This window comes from Sorex fumeus, unplaced genomic scaffold (genome assembly GCF_029834395.1).
Source record: "Sorex fumeus unplaced genomic scaffold, SorFum_2.1 ptg000183l, whole genome shotgun sequence".
Taxonomy (NCBI): Eukaryota; Metazoa; Chordata; class Mammalia; order Eulipotyphla; family Soricidae; genus Sorex; species Sorex fumeus.
The window spans coordinates 4,416,505-4,435,897 of NW_026606240.1; the positions used below are offsets into that span (position 1 = coordinate 4,416,505).

Here is a 19,393-nt window from a genome sequence, read left to right on the forward strand (position 1 = left end):
TAAGTTGGTAAGTTCATTATTTTTTTAATGATAAAATTTATTATATAAACTTGATTTAATTTCTGTTCCTGGATATATTTTAGGAATAACAAGTCTCTTTTTCTTTCAGTGGCTTTCTACCTACCTCCTACCCTTCCATGGTAGAATGTTTAAAAATCTTACCTAGATTCAGTGTATCAGTGATTTCAGGATCTGCTGTCTTGAACAAGTTTCTGGAAATCGCTATTTTAATGCTGATTTATTTCTCATATGTGAAATACATATAATTGTGATTACTTGTCTGAATGTTGCTCATAAGATACAATTAGAAAATGCCGCCTAATTTTCAATAAACTATCACTAAAGTACTCCTATGACTTGTTCAGCTTTCTCTGGTAACTGAAGTCTGACTTTTTTTCTTTTAATAGAATTCTCCCAGTCCTTGGTTGCATCAACCCACTCCTGTGACCTCAGCAGATGGTATTGGATTACTTAGTCACATTCCTGTCCGGCCTTCCAGTGCAGAGCCTCACCGGCCTCTTAAAATTACAGCACATTCCAGTCCACCATTGACAAAAAGTTTAGTAGATCATCATAAAGAGTGAGTTCACTGACATTTAAAACTTATAAATACTGCCTTAAAAAAATTTATTGATTTATTGTTACTTTACAAATACTCGCTAAATTTTAGGAGTACCACTTCATGTGGTTTCTAGTTTTTATTCTGTTTTGAATTTTGGGCATATCCAGTGGGGTTTGGCAGATTACCTATAGCCAGAGATCAAACCTGGGTTTCTTGCATACAGAACACAAACAACAAACACTGTCCTCCCGTTGTTCTCTGTTGTGAGAACTTGTTACTGTGTTTGGCATATCCAATACATCACGGGTAGTTTGCCAGGTTTTGCCGTGCGGGCGAGATACTCTCAGTAGCTTCCCGGGCTCTCTGAGAGGAGCAGAGAAATCGAACCTGGCACGGCCAGGCTGGCTGTGTGCAAGGCAAACACCCTACCGCTGTAAAGCATTATATTTTATTTTTTCTACGGGGCATATGTGCAAGTATATTTTTGTGTGTTATTAGGCTACAGTCCCAGAGACCCTAACACATGTGAGTTAGGCACATCCCTGACTCCTGTTTACCTAAATAGATAAACAATAAATTAACATCCGAAAATATGTAAACTTTGGAGAGGTGTAGTCCATTTTGATAGATCTTTTAATTTACTAGATCATTGAGTACTTGCAAAGTCACATTTACTGTTAAAATTTGGTAATGTTACATAGGTGCTATTTTGGGAGGCGGATATTATAAATGAAAGGTGACTCTGGGTGTTGAGTGCTAGCACAGTAGATACGCGCTTGCCTTACATGTGTCCAATCTTAGTTTTTAATCCCCATGATCACATATGCTCCCCTAAGGGTGTGGTCTCCGCCCACCAAAAAGTAAAAGAATAGAAAGGTGATAACAAATATCTTTATATATTTTCTTTACAGAGAATTGGAAAGGAAAGCCTTCATTGAACCATTGCGTTCTGTTGCATCCACATCAACAAAAAATGACATGGATCTAAGTCGGTCACAGACTTCGAAAGATGGTCATTTACATAGGCATTTTGTGGATCCCCTAATGAATCAGTTGCAAAGACCACCACAGGAGCCTGGGGAGAGATTAAATAAATATAAGGAGGAACATCGTCGGATTCTTCAAGAAAGTATTGATGTTGCTCCCTTTACAACTAAAATAAAGGGGCTGGAGGGTGAGAGAGAGAATTATTCCAGAGTAGCATCATCATCTTCAAGCCCTAAAAGCCATATAATAAAACAAGACAAAGAAATAGAATGCTCAGTGTCGGATCTTTATAAAATGAAGCACTCAGTGCCTCAAAGTTTGCCCCAAAGTAATTATTTCACTACATTGTCCAATAGTGTAGTCAATGAACCACCAAGGTCATATCCATCCAAAGAGGTTTCAAATATTTACAGTGAAAAACAGAGTAATGCCCTTGGAACAGTCAATAATCCTCAAACTCTTACTTCGTTTATGTCATCTCTTTCAAAGCCTCCGCCTTTGATTAAACACCAACCAGAAAGTGATGGTATGGTAAGCAAGGTCCCGGAACATCTTCCCCATCAGATTGCATCTCACTCGGTAACGTCCTTCAGAAATGATTGTAGGAGCCCAACTCATTTTACGGTTTCTTCTACAAACACACTCCGCGGTATGCCTGCTCTGCATAGAGCACCGGTATTCCACCCACCGATCCATCACAGCCTGGAGAGAAAGGAAGGCAGCTATAGTAGCCTTTCTCCTCCAACTTTGACTCCAGTGATGCCCGTCAATGCGGGTGGGAAACTTCAAGAATCACAAAAGCCTCCAACTCTAATTCCTGAGCCCAAAGACTCTCAGACAAATTTCAAGAGTTCTTCTGAACAGAGTTTGACAGAAATGTGGAAATCTAATAATAACCCCAGTAAAGAAAAGTCTGAATGGCATGTGGAGAAAAGCAGTGGAAAGTCACAGGCTGCTATGGCGTCTGTCATTGTACGTCCACCTTCTCGTACAAAACTTGATAGCACGCCAACAGTGCAGCTAGCTTCCAAAGACCGAGTGAGTGAAAGATCTTCAACTGGGGCAAATCAAACAGATTGCCTCAAACCAGCAGAAACTGGAGAGACTGGAAGAATCGTTCTGCCAAGTGCAAATTCAGACAGTGCGCACATAAAATCCGAGAAAAGCTTTCAGGCTGTCTCACAGGGCAGTGTTCCCAGTTCAATCATGTCTTCTGTAAATACAGTGTGTAATACCAAAACGGATGTATTCACATCTGCTGCCACTACCGCCAGTGCTTCCAGCTGGGGTAGTTCAGAAATAATTTACTCTTTATCAAATACCAGTTTGGCCTCTAAATCCTTAGAATGTACCTCTTCAAAAAGTGTCAGTCATTCCGTGGCTCACACCCAAGAATGCAGGGTCAAAACCCCAGCTCCAGTTACACCAGCTAGTAATAAGACAGGAAGTGCTGTTCCGCCCAGCTCTGGGTTCTCGAGCACAACTGATTTTATCCATTTAAAGAAGCACAAGGCAGCATTGGCTGCCGCTCAGTATAAAAGTAGTAATGTCAGTGAGAATGAGCCGAATGCTGTGAAAAATCAAACATCTTCAGTCTCTCTTCTCTTGGATAGCCCTGTAGTTGGTAGTACAATAAACAAAGCAAACTCTGTAGGAAACGGGCAAGCATCCCAGACAAATCAACCAAACTACCACACTAAACTGAAGAAGGCCTGGCTTACTAGACATTCAGAAGAAGATAAAAATACAAACAAAATGGAAAATTCAGGGAATTCTGTATCAGAAATCATTAAGCCATGTTCTGTCAACTTAATAGCCTCTACGTCTAGTGACATTCAAAATAGTGTAGATGGTAAGATCATAGCTGAGAAGTACCTAAAGGATGATAAAGTCAATAGGAGAAAAACCAAAAGAACTTACGAATCTGGCTCTGAAAGTGGAGACTCAGATGAAAGTGAAAGCAAGTCAGAACAGAGGACTAAAAGGCAACCTAAGCCAACTTACAAAAAGAAGCAGAATGATTTGCAGAGGAGAAAAGGTGAAATAGAAGAAGATTTAAAGCCCAATGGGGTTCTCAGCAGGAGTGCCAAGGAAAAAAGTAAATTGAAGTTGCAGAGCAACAGTAGCAGTGGTAGGTGAATTGGTCGGTCGGTCGGTTTCAAAAGTCAAGTAATTCTGTAAAATTGACTACATGCGCTTCCTTTTCTGTTTTTCGTTTCTTTTTCTCTTCACGATGTATTTCAAAATCCATGACTGGATTTCAGTAGCACAGCGCTTGAATGCCAGTCTCTTCACTAGTGTCCACTTGCCTCCACCAGTGTTATCCCTGTACACCCCTTGCTTTAAAAGGCATTCTTCGTATTTTAACATTATTTCTCTAATTCAGAAGTACGCTATGAAATGAGAGATTTGGAGGCCAGAATGACAGTACAGCAAGTACCGTGATACATGCTATGTACAAGTACATATTTCTTAGTAAATTCTAAAGCTAGATATAATAGGTCCACTTTATTTGCTATCTTGGGTTATGTGTATCTGCTTTCTTTTGTTACTAATAATTAAAAGCTAGCAGTTGTCTTGACTGATTTTCTTATATTATTTTGTTTTCCAATTTGAGCTTGTTAATTACATTTAAATATATCAGTTTGATGAAACAACTGGTTTAACTATAACCAGCTAATTTATGAATATAACAAATTTACGTATATACATATTTTCTAGTCAGTATAGGAAGAGATGGCATTTTTTTACTGTAATTAAGACGTAATTTAAATGAATAGAAGCAAATGTGCCCGAGTTAATTGATCAGCAGTGTGATTCTGTTGTTACTGACTTTCTAAAGCTCTGAGTTTTGAATAGTTTCATGGAAGAAATCCTATACACAGTGGAGGAAATAGGCTTTTACACAGACTTCTGGAAAAGTTTTTAATTTGAAAATTGTATGTATGTACACACAGTCTTATGGATTAGCAAAAGGGTCTCTTGCCTGAGTTTAAAGTAGAAGGGTAGAGAGCCAGAGAGATTGGACAGCTGCTCAAGATTTTGTCTTCCATGTGGCTTACAAGGGTTTGACCCCCAGAACTCCATTGTGGTCCACTGAGTGCAGAACCAGGAGTAAGCCCTCAGCACTACCAAGTGGCAAAAAGAAAACAAAACCAAGAGGGGAGGGCTTATGCAAGTAAAGAGCCGTGCAGGAGTGATAATAGGCATGCTTAATATCTAGAGTTTATTTTACATTGAGCACCCTGGAATTTAAATACAGTTTTTGATACTAAGATTTGCCATCTTGTGACTATGCATTATATGATCAACAAGTGACTGGAAACCCAGGACAAGAGTTCTGCGAGTTTTTCTGCAAGGTATACTTTTTTCTCAGCAGAGGAATTGAACTACCTCTAATGTACAAAACGGGTATTCGAAAGCACAAGTAGGAAACTAAATGTTTCGTTCGACGTCTCAGAGCACACTGTACATCTTATGTTTGACATAAACGTTGACGTAGGTTTGATTATAAGGGTTAACAAATCCATGTTGATAGATACATAGATCGACTACTTGATCCAGTGTTCTTAACAATTACGTTTAATTTAACTACGGACAGTTTTATGTAGAGCACGTGCACAGTATTTTTTCTTGCAGATATTAGAGTGTAGAATACATTTGAGGTTTCTTTAGATGTTTCTGAAGACCTTTTTTCCCCCCTAACATCAAAAGAAACACCTAGATCAGGTTTCTTTTTTTTTTCTTTTTGACGTGATAGACACACCCAGCCAGTGCTCTGGGGACCATCTAGTACCTGAGATCAATTCCAAGGTTTCTATTTACAAAGCATGTGCTCAAGCATTTTGAACCATTCACCCGATGTTTACTTTTATTTTCTCCAAAGACATTGCTACTATCAGTATATTTATATTTCTCTCCCAAGTATTGATCTTACAGGCTATCTGCTTCATGTTATCTCAGGTATTTTTTTAAATTTTAATTGATCTAAAAACATTAGTTTATAGTTCTGTGTGTTTGGGGCTAGAGCGATACTGCAGAGGGTAGGGTGCCTTGCATGTGGCCAACCCAGCTTTGATCCCTGGCACCCTATATGATCCTTTGAATACTGCCAGATGTGAACCCTAAGCAAAGAGCCAAGAGTAAGCCCTGAGCACTCCTTGGTGTGGACACCCAAGAATGTTTTACAGATTCATTCTTCAAACGTGTACTATACCATGCTGTCATCAGAGTATTAATATTTGACTCAATCCTTCTTCTCCTTGTTCCCCAAAGTCAGAATTTCGTAGTCAGAAACCTTTTTTGCTTTTGTCTATTCCTATACTTTTTTTTATATTCCACATCAAACAATATCCAATATTTGTCTTTCTCTTTATGACATTTTTTTACTTAGACTAATCTCACCTTCTAGTTCCATCGTGTTACAAATAGCAAAAGGGCTTTTTGGTAGTATTTGGTAAAGGTAAAGGTAAAGGCCCTCCCGTTGATCATCGATTTGCTCGAGCGGGCCCAGTAACGTCTCCATTGGAGACTTTGTTGTTACTGTGTCTGGCATATCGAATACTCTCGGTAGCTTGTAGTATTTGGTAATATAATTATATAGTAAGCATCTTTTGTCCATCACTTTTATTACTAAATCATACTTGTAGAATCAAGTTCAATACTTCAAAAAAGTTAAATTATGTTACACTATTAACTTTTGGTGTTTAGGTGTTCTTGTGAATCTTTAGTCTCCTCACATATACCTAATTTCTGAGCATGTTAGAGAAGACTCTACTTTCAGATACAGGTTTGCATAGAATATAAGTTTCTCATGTTTGGCTTTTTAATAAGTATAGTTTTGTATTCATAACAAGTAAAGTGGAAAATTACTCTTCCGCATTTCTGCTATATTGATACGGCTTTGTTTTATAAGTAGAATGGTAAAGAAATGGCAATGTTGCAGTGGACTTTTCAGTGCATAGAACTAGCATGACTGCTTCTTTTCCATGATATTAATAGATCATAGAATTAACTTGAATCTTATCTCAGGGGGGTATGGCCTTGTGAAAAGGTATAATGTTGCTAATCCTTTTCCTACTGGTTTTACAGCTGGCATCCCTCGTTCAGTATTAAAGGACTGGCGTAAAGTCAAGAAACTGAAGCAAACTGGGGAATCCTTTTTACAGGATGACTCCTGCTGTGAAATAGGTCCTAATTTACAAAAGTGCAGAGAATGTAGACTTATTCGGAGTAAAAAAGGAGAAGAACCAACGCATTCACCAGTATTTTGTAGATTTTACTATTTTAGACGGTAAGTAGAATGCTTAATAGGGATGTTAAACTTCTTGTGCTCAAATTAACAGTAAAATTAACAGTAGCTAACTACTGAGCTAGCTTCATTTTCACATTGTTGCTTTATGATCTGTATATATGGCTTTTCATTTTGTTTACTGCTTTCTTTTTCCCTGGAGAGAAAATGTAATTTTTTTAAGAAAATGATTGGACATGGGAGTTTGGGGCATACTTTTGACTATGTTTTGTGTTTGTAATTTTGCACACTTTAGCTAATGAACATAGCATTAATGGTGCATTAATTGCTAGTGACAAGTAGTCTATAAATCCTAGAAAAACAGGTTAAGCCTTTAGTCATTGCATTACGTAGTAATATCCATGCTTTCTTTAAATATTTATTTGTAGCTATAATGATTTGAAAATGGAAAGGATTTGTTAATAGTATGCCTTATTTCAGAGGTTTTATAGTATATATTGAGTTATTAACTTGCTATTATAATGTTAATATATTTTTATACTAAAACCTTACAGTGTTCTGTTAAAATATCAGTGGATAACCTAACCAGTAAGAGCTTATTAGTGTCTCAGATTCTGGACTAAGTGATAACTGGGTTTTCAGTTCCTGCTTTGTGCCCTAGTTCCTTGCTAAACTTGATTAATTAGGATGAAACTCCAGATAATTCTTTCTCATGCACGTAATGTAAGTGATTGGGTTTCCCTTCTTGAAGAGTTTCCATGAATATTAAATGAAGCTAAGTCAGCAAAGTCATTAGTGTCGGTTCTCATTAACAGAAACGCTTGTATTATCTGTATTCTCCTAACCAACATTGTCATTTTTACAAGATTTAGGTCACACTTTGTTTTACCTGGGGATTGGGAGGTTGTGCCATACCTGTTGGTGCTCATGGGGTGCTCCCAGCTCTGTGCTTGGGTTGCTCCTCGTAATGTTGGTGGACCATGCAGTACTGGGAATCAAGCCTAGACCTCCCACACACAGAACATGTACTCGGCACATTGAACCATCTTTACGATCTAGCAATACTTATTTAACAACAGCCCAAAAAGTGGTTTTGGTGTTAGTCCAAAGTACATCTTTGTAGGTACAGAAAAACTGCTATTTCTGATTTCTCTGTTTCTTAGTTTTACAGCCAACAGTGTTTTTAAATGATAGCTTCAGAGATACTTGTTAAATGTAATATAAATGGAAACTCAGAAAGGGTGAAAAGAATAGGAAGGGAAAGTAAGTTTGGATCAGATAGAAAGCTCAGTGGACTGAAACACATGCCCTCTGTGCAGAAAGCTTTGATCACTAGTGTTCCCTGAGCACCGGAAGGTCTGGCCCAAAAACCAAGTAAAAACGGAGAGACTAGAGAGATAGTTCAGGGGTTAAGGTGATTGTTTGCCTGGCACCCCACCATTGCCTGGCACCCCACCAACCCTGGCTCGAATCTGCTTTCCACTGCCAGGAGTCATTCCTGAGCATAGAGCCAGGAATAGCCAGTGAGAACCACCGAGGTGACACACAAACCAAGAAAAAAGAAAACTGGATTTTAAGAGATAAAAAAGTCTCCTACCAACAAAAGTGAAAATTTAAAAAGATTTTGGAAAAAAGTAAAGAAGTCAGCTTGCACTTTCAAGCCTCTGTTCTCTCCTAAAGATAGATTTCTCACTTCTGCATTTCCACTCTTGAGACGCTCATGTTCTCTCTTGAACATACATTCTTTTTCCATTCACATCACATCTTTTTTTTTTCTTAAATTTTTATTAGTGAAACACCATGAGGTACAGTTGTAGACTTACAAATTTTTGTGCTTGGGTTTCAATTATACAGTGATTGAATACCCATCCCTCCACCAGTGCCCATTCTCCACCACCACCAGTCCCAGTATCCCTCCCACCCCCTTCCCCCCATCCCCCATCCTACCCTACCCTACCACTGTGTGGCAGGGCATTCCCTTTTGTTATCTCTCTCCTTTTGAGTGCTGTGGTTTGCAAAAGAGGTATTGAGTGGCAATCTTGTTCGGACTATAGTCTACTCTCATCACGCATTTCCCATCCTGAGAGGAACCTCCCAACACCCTTTATTTGGTGCTCCCTTCTCTATCTGAGCTGCCTTTTCCCTTAGCGTGTGCGGTTGTCCTCAAAGCCATGGAGTAATCCGCCTGGTATTTATCTCGGCTATTCTTGGGTGTTAGTCTCCTATTTTGTTACTTTATGTTACCTAGATGAATGCAATCTTTTTATGTCTATCCCTCTCTTTCTGACTCATTTCACTTAGCATGATACTTTCCATGTAGTACCACTTGTATGTAAATTTCATGACTTCATCCTTTCTGACAGCTACATAGTATTCCATTGTGTAGATGTACCAAAGCTTCTTAAACCAGTCATCTGTTCTCGGGCACTCAGGGTTTTTCCAGATTCTGGATATTGTAAACAGTGCTGGAATGAACAGACAACTGCAGATGTCGCTTCGACTATACTTTTTTGCCTCTCCAGGGTATATTCCCAGGAGTGGAATTGCTGGGTCAAATGGGAGCTCAATTTCTAGTTTTTTGAGAATCGTGTTTTCCAGAAGGGCTGAACTAGTCAGCATTCCCACCAGCATTGAAGGAGGGTCCCTTTCTCGCCACATCCGCGCCAGCACTGGTTGCTTTTGTTCTTTTGGATGTGGGCCAGTCTCTGTGGTGTGAAATGATATCTCACTGTTGTTTTGATCTGCATCTCCCTGATGATTAATGATGTAGAGCATTTTCTCATATGTCTTTTAGCCATTTGAATTTCATCTTTGATGAAGTTTCTGTTCATTTTGTCACCCAATTTTCTGATAGGGTTGGATGTTTTCTTCTTGTGGAGTTCAACCAGAACTTTGTATATCCTTGATATCAGCCCATTGTCGGATGTGTATTTGGCGAATATCCTTACCCATTCTGTGGGCTATCTTTGTATTTTGGTCATTGTTTTTTTTGAGGTGCAGAAGCTTCTTAGTTTAATATAGTCCCATTTGTCTATCTCTGTTTTCACTTGCTTAGCCAGTGGCGTGACATCTTTGAAGACACCATTAGCTTCAATATCATGGAGGGTTTTGCCAACTTTGTCTTCAATGTACCTTATGGATTCCAGTCTGATGTTGAGGTCTTTAATCCATTTTGATCTTACTTTTGTACATGGTGTTAGGCAGAGATCTGAGCCCAGTTTTTTTGCATGTAGCTGTCCAGTTTTGCCAGCACCATTTGTTAAAAAGGCTTTCCTTACTCCACTTCACATTTCTTGCTCCTTCATCAAAGATTAGGTGATCATATGTTTGGGGGAGATGTCAGTATATTCAACTCTGTTCCATTGATCTGCTATTCTGCCTTTGTTCCAGTACCATGCTGTTTTAATTATTACTGCTTTGTAGTAGAGTTTGAGGTTCGGGAGGTTAATTCCTCCCATTTTCTTTTTCCCAAGAATTGCTGTAGCTATTCGTGGTGGCTTATTGTTCCATATAAATTTCAGGAGTGTTTGCTCCATTTCTTTGAAGAATGTCATGGGTATCCTAATAGGGATCACGTTGAATTTGTACAGTGCTTTCGGAAGTATTGCCATTTTGACAATGTTAATCCTCCCGACCCATGAGCAGGGTATATTTTTCCATTTCCTTGTGTCCTCTTTTATTTCCTGAAGCAGCGTTTTGTAGTTTTCTTTGTACAGGTCCTTTACTTCTTTAGTTAAGCTAATTCCTAGGTAGTTGAATTTCTGGGGCACAGTTGTGAACGGAATTGTTTTCTTCTCTCTCACTATTTGCATATAGGAAAGCCATGGACTTTTGGGTATTGATTTTATAGCGTGCCACTTTACTATACAGATCTATTGTTTCTAGGAGTTTCTTGGTAGAAGTTTTAGGGTTCTCTAAGTATAGTATCATATCATCTGCGAATAGTGAGAGCTTGATTTCTTCCTTTCCTACCTGGATGCCCTTAATATATTTTTCTTGTCTAATCGCTATTGCAAGTACTTCAGTACTATATTGAACAGTAGTGGAGAGAGTGGGCATCCTTGTCTGGTCCCTGATCTTAAGGGGAAGGCTCTTAGTTCTTCCCCATTGAGGATGATGCTTGCTGTAGGCTTGTGGTAGATGGCTTTAACTATATTGAGGAAAGTCCCCTCTATCCCCAATTTGGCGAGGGTTTTCATCATGAACGGGTGCTGGATCTTGTCAAATGCTTTCTCTGCATCTATTGATACGATCATATGATTTTTATCTTTTGTTGATATGATGGATTATATTGATTGATTTCTGAATGTTAAACCATCCTTGCATCCCCGGGATGAATCCCACTTGGTCATGGTGTATGATCTTTTTAATGAGTAGTTGGATTCTGTTTACTAGTATTTTGTTGAGACTCTTCGCATCCATGTTCATCAGGGAATTAGGCCTGTAGTTTTCTTTTTTTGTGGTGTCTTTGTTTCCTTCTGGTATTAGGGAAATATAGGCTTCATAGAAACTGGGAGGATTTCTGTTATTTCAATTTCCTGGAAGAGCTTGAGAAGAACTGGTAATAGGTCTTCTTTAAATATTTGGAAAAATTCGCTAGTGAATCCATCAGGACCTGGGCTTTTGTTTTTGGGAAGACTTTTGATTACAGTTTCAATTTCCTTGATGTTAATAGGTCTATTCAGGTACTCTATATCTTCTTGATTCAGCTTCGGGAGATTATAGGAATCCAGGGATTTATCCATTTCTTCTAGGTTCTCTTGTTTGGCATAGAGACTTTCAAAGTAGCCTATGATGATCTTTTGAATTTCTTTGCTTTCTGTTGTGATATCCCCATTCTCATTTCTTATTTGGTTTATTAGGGTTCTCTCACACTGTTTCTTTGTGAGTGTTGCTAATGGTTTATCTATCTTATTTATTTTCTTGAAGAACCAACTCTTAGTTTCATTGATCTTTCGTATTGTTTCTGTGTTTTCCATGTCATTGATTTCTGCTCTAAGTTTTATGATCTCTTTCCTTCTGCCTACTTTGGGCTCCTTCTGTTGATCCTTTTCTAGGATCTTGAGCTGTGAAGTCAAGTTGTTTATGTGTATCCTTTCTTCCATCTTGAGGTTTGCTTGCAGAGCTATAAATTTTCCCCTTAATATGGCTTTCTCTGCATCCCATAAATTCTGGTAGCTCGTGTCTTCATTCTCATTTGTTTCCAGGTATCTTTTGATTTCATCCTTGACTTCCTTCCTGATCCATTCGTTGCTCAACATTGAGTTGTTTAGTTTCCAGGTGTTTGATTTGGTTCTCCATGTCTGTGTGTGATTCATTTCTATTCTCGGTGCATCGTGGTCTGAAAAGATTGTTGGTAGTATTTCTGTCTTCCTGATTCTACTGTGGTATGTCTTGTGGCCTAGCACATGGTCTATTTTGGAGAATGTTCCATGCACACTGGAGAAGAATGTGTGTTCTTTCTTTTTGGGGTGTAAAGCCCTGCATAGGTCTATAAGTCCTTTCTTTTCTATTTCTTCTTTCAGAGCCAGTGTTTCCTTGCTGAGTTTTCTTCTTGTTGATCTATCCAGAGGTGATAGGGCAATGTTGAAGTCTTCAGCTACTATTGTGCTGCTAGCAATGTCCTCCTTAAAGTCTGTTAGCAGTTGTTTCAAGTATTTAGCTGTTCCCTCACTAGGTGCGTATACATTTAAGAGTGTGATTTCTTCCTGTTATACGTCTCCCTTGATGAAGAGAAAGTGCCCTTCGCTGTCCCTTCTAATCTTTTTCAACGTGAAATTAATGTTCTCGAATACTAGTGTAGCCACCCCAGCTTTTTGGAGAGAGTTGTTTGCTTGCAGGATTGTTTTCCATCCTTTTACTTTGAGTCTGTTTTTGCTCTGATTGTTCAGATGAGTTTCTTGTAGACAGCAGAATGTTGATTTCTGTTTCTGGATCCATTTTGCCACTCTGTGTCTCTTGATTGGTGCATTTAGGCCGTTGACATTAAGACATTATTGTCATGGGATTTTGTGCCATGTTTCTGTATGGGCTGGTTGTGTTTCTAAGTGTTTTCCTTCTTATCCTACAGGAGCCCCTTTAACCCTTCCTTTAGTTTTGGTTTTGCGTCTGTGAAGTTCCTAAGCTGTTGTTTATCTACAAAATGGTATATAGTTCCATCGAGTTTGAGTGAGACTTTAGCTGGATAAAGTATTCTTGGGGAGGCATTCATTTCATTGAGTTTTTTCACCATATCCCACCATTGCCTTTGGGCTTGGAGGGTTTCCTCTGATAGGTCTGCTGTAAATCTAAGGGGTGCTCCTTTGAATGTGATTTCCTTCTTTGACCTTGCTGCTTGTATTGTGTCTCTGTTCTTAGCATCCATCGTTCTGACTATGATATGCCTTGAATTGCTTTTATTAGGGTCTCTTTTTGCTGGCACCCTTCTGGCTCCTTGGATCTGTATGTCTGCATTCTTTAACTCTGGGAACTTTTCGGCAATGATTTCTCTGACTGTGGCTTTTTCATTGGGATTGCCTCCCTGCCCTTCTGGTACTCCAATGATTCTAATGTTGTTCCTCTTGGTGTCGTCCCCTAGGTCTCTGATTCTCCTAAGAGCCATTTTGAGATCTTTTTCCGTTGCTTGTTTTTCCCTATGGGATTTCTGTTGTTCATCTTCAAGCTCACTGATTCTCTCTTCAGCTGCACTTATCCTATTGCTAAGGGCACTTACTGAGTTTTTAATTACATCTACCGAGTCCTTTATCTGTGACACTTCTTTCTGTAGCTTTTTTGTTTCTGCTCTCATTTCTTCATGTATTTTCTCGACTAACCTTTCTATTGTTTCTTTCACTTCTTTTAGTTTTCTGGCTATCTCTTCTATTGATTCCTTGAGTAGGTCCTTGAACATCCTCTGCATTTCGTCCCTGAGTTCTTTATCGGAGAGAGCATATTTGTATGCGACCCTGGTTGAGGGTTCGGGAATCTTTTCTTCGTCTTCAGAGATCTTGTAGTGGAGATTTGCATTGTTTCTTCATGTTGTTTTGTTTGTCTAGTAGTAAACCCCTGGAATTTACCAGCACTGTTCACTCTTTTTGTGGGAAAGGGTTCTGGATATGGCCGGTCGGTGGTGGACACCCTTCTCTCTTTCTAGGGTCTGAGGATCTTTTCTGGCATTTTTTCTCTGGCTTATGATGGGCATCTAGTGAAGGTTTGTAGGAGGTGTTCTATACAGCTTCTATTGCATATTGGTCTTTTGTTAGACATGGAGTAGACCAGTGGATTGTTATTGTATTGTAGTGTAGGTGCCCGGAATATTTTCCCCACAGAATTAGATGGGAAGGGCTGGGGTGAATGTCCACAGTGCTGAGGGTGGGAAATATAACAGAGGCTGCTTAAGCTTCTGCCACTCCAGAGAAGGCCACGCCTACTTTGGGCGGCCACGCCCACTTGCGATAGAGCCCACACCCCTACAGTAATGACCACTCACCCAGCAAGTCAAGATGCTAGTCCACAGACCTGTTGGGGGGTGGGAGGGGCAGTTACATGAACCTGCGCTCCCTGCGGAAGTGGCTCAGGCTGCTGGAGGGGCCCCTGCCCGGGAGCCGGCGGTGGTGGCTGGGTTTCTGGGTCCCGGATCGAATTGCACATCACATCTTTCTAAGTAAATTTCTTTGAATAAAAATTACTTTTGTCTCAGGGGCTAGAACAATAGTACAACAGGTGGAGTGCTTGCCTTGCACGTGACTGGCCTGGGTTTGATTCCCAGCACCACGGATGGCCCCCTGAGCCCTCGAGGCGTCAGCCCTAAGCTCCACCAGGTGTGGCTGAAAAGCCAAAAAATTATTTTGCCTCAGTAAAAAGAAAAGAAATTACTCTGTGTGTGTATGTGTGTGTGAGAGAGAAGCAATAAACTCAGTATGAGAGGAAAGGGTAATGTTCAAGAGAGAACACAGGCAGCAAAGAAACACCAAGATGAGTAAGAGATGTATATGCTTAAGAGAGAACGCTGGCTTGAAAACCAAGCCAAAAGCAAGTAACAGTAATAACATACAGCTTAAATAGAATGATGGGCTATAACAGATTTTTAAAAAAATGACTGTAGATGAAGAGTGTGAGCCAGAGTTATAGTACAGCTGGTAGGGCACTCACCCTGCATGCTACCATCCTGGGTTTGATTCCTGGCACCCCATATGGTCCCTCAGGGAATCCCTCCAGGAGTGATCCCTGAGCGCAGAGCCAAGAGTAAGACCTGTGCACTGCCGAGTATGAGCACAACACAAAATTTATAAAGTGGGGCCTTTGATGTTTATGGAGCCAACCGTTTTTCAATCCCTGGCATTGCATTGGGTTTTCTAAGCGCTGCCAGCAGTGAGCCCTGAGCACTTCTGAATGTGGCCCCGAAATCAAAAAATTAAGAATGCGTAGATAGGAAAAATGGTAAGACAGGTGGTAGGACACTTGGTAGTACAGGTGGTTACACCATTTCGACCGTGCTTTGAACCCAGTGTAGCATGTACACCTCAGACCACTACCAGGATCAGACCCTGGAGCACCACCCAACTAGTGTAGCCCAGACACACACCCTCGATATAAGAGAAGGATTAAAAATACAGAACGACTTGGCAATGGCCTTCTTACTCCTTTCCCCAATGCCTGCCCCCCTCCTTTTCTTCTTCATTTGGGAGCCTCGTCTAGTTCTGCCTGCGGGTTGTTTGCCAGCCGTACTTGGAAAGGCTGTACTACCGTGCCAGGAATGTGGCTGTCCTGCACAGAATGCTCTGATCCCATTGAACTCTCTCTTTGCCCCCAGATAACCTTTTTTGAGAATAAAAAGGATATAGCTACAATACACTATAAGGTTAATCATCAGTAAGAAAGAGAATGCCTTTTTTGCTGTCCCTTTACCCAGAATTCTCCTAGTTTTAGTTGCATTATTTAAATATTATGTGCTGAGATCAAGTTAAGGACACTTAGCTTGGGTTGTTGCTGTGTTTTGGGGTTTTTGTGTGTGTGTGTGTGTGTGTGTGTGTGTGTGTTTGCTTTTTTTCTGCTTTTTGGGTCACACCCGGCGATGTACGGCGGTTACTCCTGCTCTGTACTCAGGAATTACTCCTGGCGGTGCTCGGGACCATATGGGATGCAGGGAATCGAACCCAGGTCAGCCGCATGCAAGGCAAATGCCCTACCCCCTGTGCTATCTATCGCTCCAGCCCCACTAATTGGGTTCTTCATGAATTTTTTTGTCTTAATGAATTATTAAGTTTCCATACTCTTGCTCTAAACCACATTAATAAAGTTTTACTTTAATTAATGAAAGACTGTATGTGAAAGTGTTAAGGTAATTCCTGGGATTTTCAACTTAAGCGCTTCCTGATCTTGATCACGTATAAAATTACAGTATTGCTCTAGACAGCATTTAACTAGCATTTTAACTTTTGTCAGCCATCAATCATTTGGACATAGTTTTCATTGGAATGGAATGAAGCAGGTAAGTATGAGAGAGATTTAGTTATTGAAATAACCTAAAATTATCACATACTATTTTCTTTTGTGTAACACATTTAAATTCACTAAACTTACATATATATATATATATATATATATATATATATATATATATGGAAAATGCCTTTTGGTGGGTCTGGAGCGCTAGTACAGTGGATAGGTGCTTGCCTTGTGTGTTGCCAACCTGGGTTCAATCCTGGCTCCCCATAAGGTCCCTTGAGCTCCTCGGGAGTAATCCTTGAGGGCAGAACCAGGTATCACCCAAAAACCAAACCAAACAAAAAAGAAAATGCACTTTTAAAATTTGGTTTTGGGGGCCACACCTGACGTTGCTTGCGGGAATTACAGTACCAGTCACCAAATACAGACCTCCCACCTGCAGTTCACGTGTTCCTGCTCTTTGACTTGTCTCCTGACTTCCCTGTTTTGTTTTTAATTGTAAGTGCAGTTGATTTATTTCAATATGAAATATAAGTATAAATTAATAAATTTCAATAAATTTGTATCTTGCTATCTAATGCTTTTTATGTATTAATGTTTCAGATTGTCATTTAGTAAAAATGGAGTGGTTAGAATAGATGGCTTTTCTTCGCCTGACCAGTACGATGATGAAGCTATGAGTTTATGGACACATGAAAATTATGATGATGATGAACTTGACATAGAAACTTCAAAATATATATTGGATATAATAGGTGATAAGTTCTGTCAGTTAGTAACATCTGAAAAAACAGCTTTGTCCTGGGTGAAAAAGGATGGTAAGGAAGTTAAATATTTAGAATCTGTGACTTGTAAAAGTTTCCATGTTAAGAATTTGTCTTTGAAGTATGTTTAGTGGGAAAAGTCCTATACCTAATCTGGTTGACCTTTTTTTTTTTTTTTGCTTTTTGCTTTTTGGGTCACACCCAGCATTGCACAGGGGTTCCTCTTGGCTCATGCACTCAGGAATTACTCCTGGCGGTGCTCGGGAACCATATGGGTTGCTGGGGATTGAACCCGGATCAGCCACATGCAAGGCAAACGCCCTACCAGCTGTGCTACCACTCCAGCCCCTGGTTGACTTTTTTTTTTTTTTTTAGTGAGACACTGGTTAACATTTTTTAATAGTGACCTTTTATGTAGAAATATTTCTATATATTTTCTATACAAAACATTTTCCAGTTCAGTTAACTGGGTTAAGTCTTTGAAAGTATGGAATAGCATTTTGCTGTTCTTTTCATAACATAATTTTGTGTATTAAAAGACTTTGGATACAAAATTAGGAAATGACAGTGTTTTAATCTCCCTAGTCCATTTGTATTTGAATTTTAGTTCTCAATTTTCAAAGAACTATGCCTGTAAAATGGGAATGACTACCTCATTAATTTGCTTAGGAAATTATTTGTGACTAAAAAGATGGTACATGTAAGATAGGGCTGCCTTGTATGTGACTGACAGGTTCTGTCACTAATGCTCCATATGATTACCAAACCCCATCAGGAGTAATGCACTCAACCATGAGTAAAACACTGCCCCCCCCCCCAAAAAAAATTGCATAATATTTGTTTTTTTCAATTTATACTTGAGATGTCTAAATTTTAGCTTTTCTTTGTACAAACCAATAGCATGTTCTCCCAGGGAAGTTAATGATTGGAAACATTTTTTATTGCATTACATAAAAGGAGGAGGAGGCTAGTAACATCTTAATGGAGGCCATAGATGCTGCTAAATATTCCACAATGTACGAAATAACAGAAGTAATTGATGTAAACTGTTGAAAACGTCAGTATTGAGAAACTCTACCTATATAAGTATATATAAGTATGTTCTCTGAGAACTACTAATTACTTTTTTTTTATGCTGCTGTTGATTTTTTGGTGAAAACATTGTTAAAATTTCTTGATTTCCCTTTAAAACTTATTTTCCTATAGCCAAAATTGCTTGGAAAAGAGCAGTGAGAGGAGTTCGGGAAATGTGTGATGCCTGTGAAGCAACACTGTTTAACATCCATTGGGTCTGTCAAAAATGTGGATTTGTGGTCTGCTTAGATTGCTATAAGGCAAAGGAAAGAAAGAGTTCTAGAGGTCAGTTTCTAACTTTAAGTAAATAAAACTGTTTTGTAATGTTCACTGTTTTAGAATCACTGAGTATCCAAAAAATTTAATGTCTGTTGTTTTCCCTACCTTTCTTAGTAATAATAGATCAAGAAAGTTTTGTGAAATTTGTTATTAAAAGAAAGAGCCACAGTTTATTAATGGCCCGATTTCCAGAATAAATTTATACTGCATCTCTTTCTTTGCAGCCTTCACTGTGTATTCACTACCCTTCAAAGCTGATTTGTTTTAAGTAGCGTAAATTTCACTGTCACTATCCTCCCGAGCAGGCCCAGTAACATTGTGAGACTTGTTACTGTGTTTGGCATATCGAGTACGCCACGGGTAGCTTGCCAGGCTTTGCCGTGAGGGCGAGATACTCTCAGTAGCTTGCTGGGCTCTCCAAAAGGGGCACAGGAATCGAACTCGAGTTGGCCATGTTGGCCGCTTGCAAGGCAGATGCCCTACGCACTGTGCTATCGTTCCAGCCCCAAATTCTTTCACTTTTTAAAAACCAAGGTAGGGCTGTTGCTCCAGGCTGACCTGGGATTGATCTCAGGCCCTGCCAAGAGTGATCCCTGAGCACCACCAAATATGGTCCAGAACACTAAAAAAATTAATAATTTCACTAGTATCATAAATCCCCTATTTCTAAAAAATGGATTATTATGAAAACGTTACTTCTAATTTCTGGTGTCAGAGAGATAGTACAGTGGGTATGGTGCCTTGTACCCAGCCCACCTAGGTTTTATCCCTGGCACACCAGAGAGCCCTCTTCACCCAAGCCCTGCCAGAAGCGATCTCTAGGTACAGAGTCAGGAGTGTACCTGAGCATAGCCAGGTGTGGTGCCCCAACTTAAAATTTTTTTTCCAATTTCTATAGTAGTAAATGGCACAAACATAGTGGTCTTAGAACAGAGAGGTAGCTCAGCAGTCTTGCCTAGCGTATGTGTGGCCCTTCTTTTGATGCCAAGTACAGCAAAAGCAGAAAAGACAGAAATAGTGGGCAGCATGTTGAGATAGCTGGACATAAAA

The 19,393-nt window shown here is 39.6% G+C and overlaps 1 protein-coding gene across 2 annotated transcripts in view; it reads left to right on the forward strand.

Annotated features, from left to right (window-relative positions):
* Positions 1-19,393, forward strand: part of JMJD1C (jumonji domain containing 1C) — a 177,067-nt gene that overhangs the window by 137,098 nt on the left and 20,576 nt on the right. For both annotated transcript variants that reach the window (XM_056107900.1, XM_056107901.1), the window contains 5 exons: positions 408-580; positions 1,474-3,680; positions 6,641-6,842; positions 16,830-17,044; positions 18,197-18,349. In XM_056107900.1, the coding sequence (XP_055963875.1) occupies positions 408-580; positions 1,474-3,680; positions 6,641-6,842; positions 16,830-17,044; positions 18,197-18,349 (2,950 nt within the window). The remainder of the gene's footprint in view (positions 1-407; positions 581-1,473; positions 3,681-6,640; positions 6,843-16,829; positions 17,045-18,196; positions 18,350-19,393) is intronic.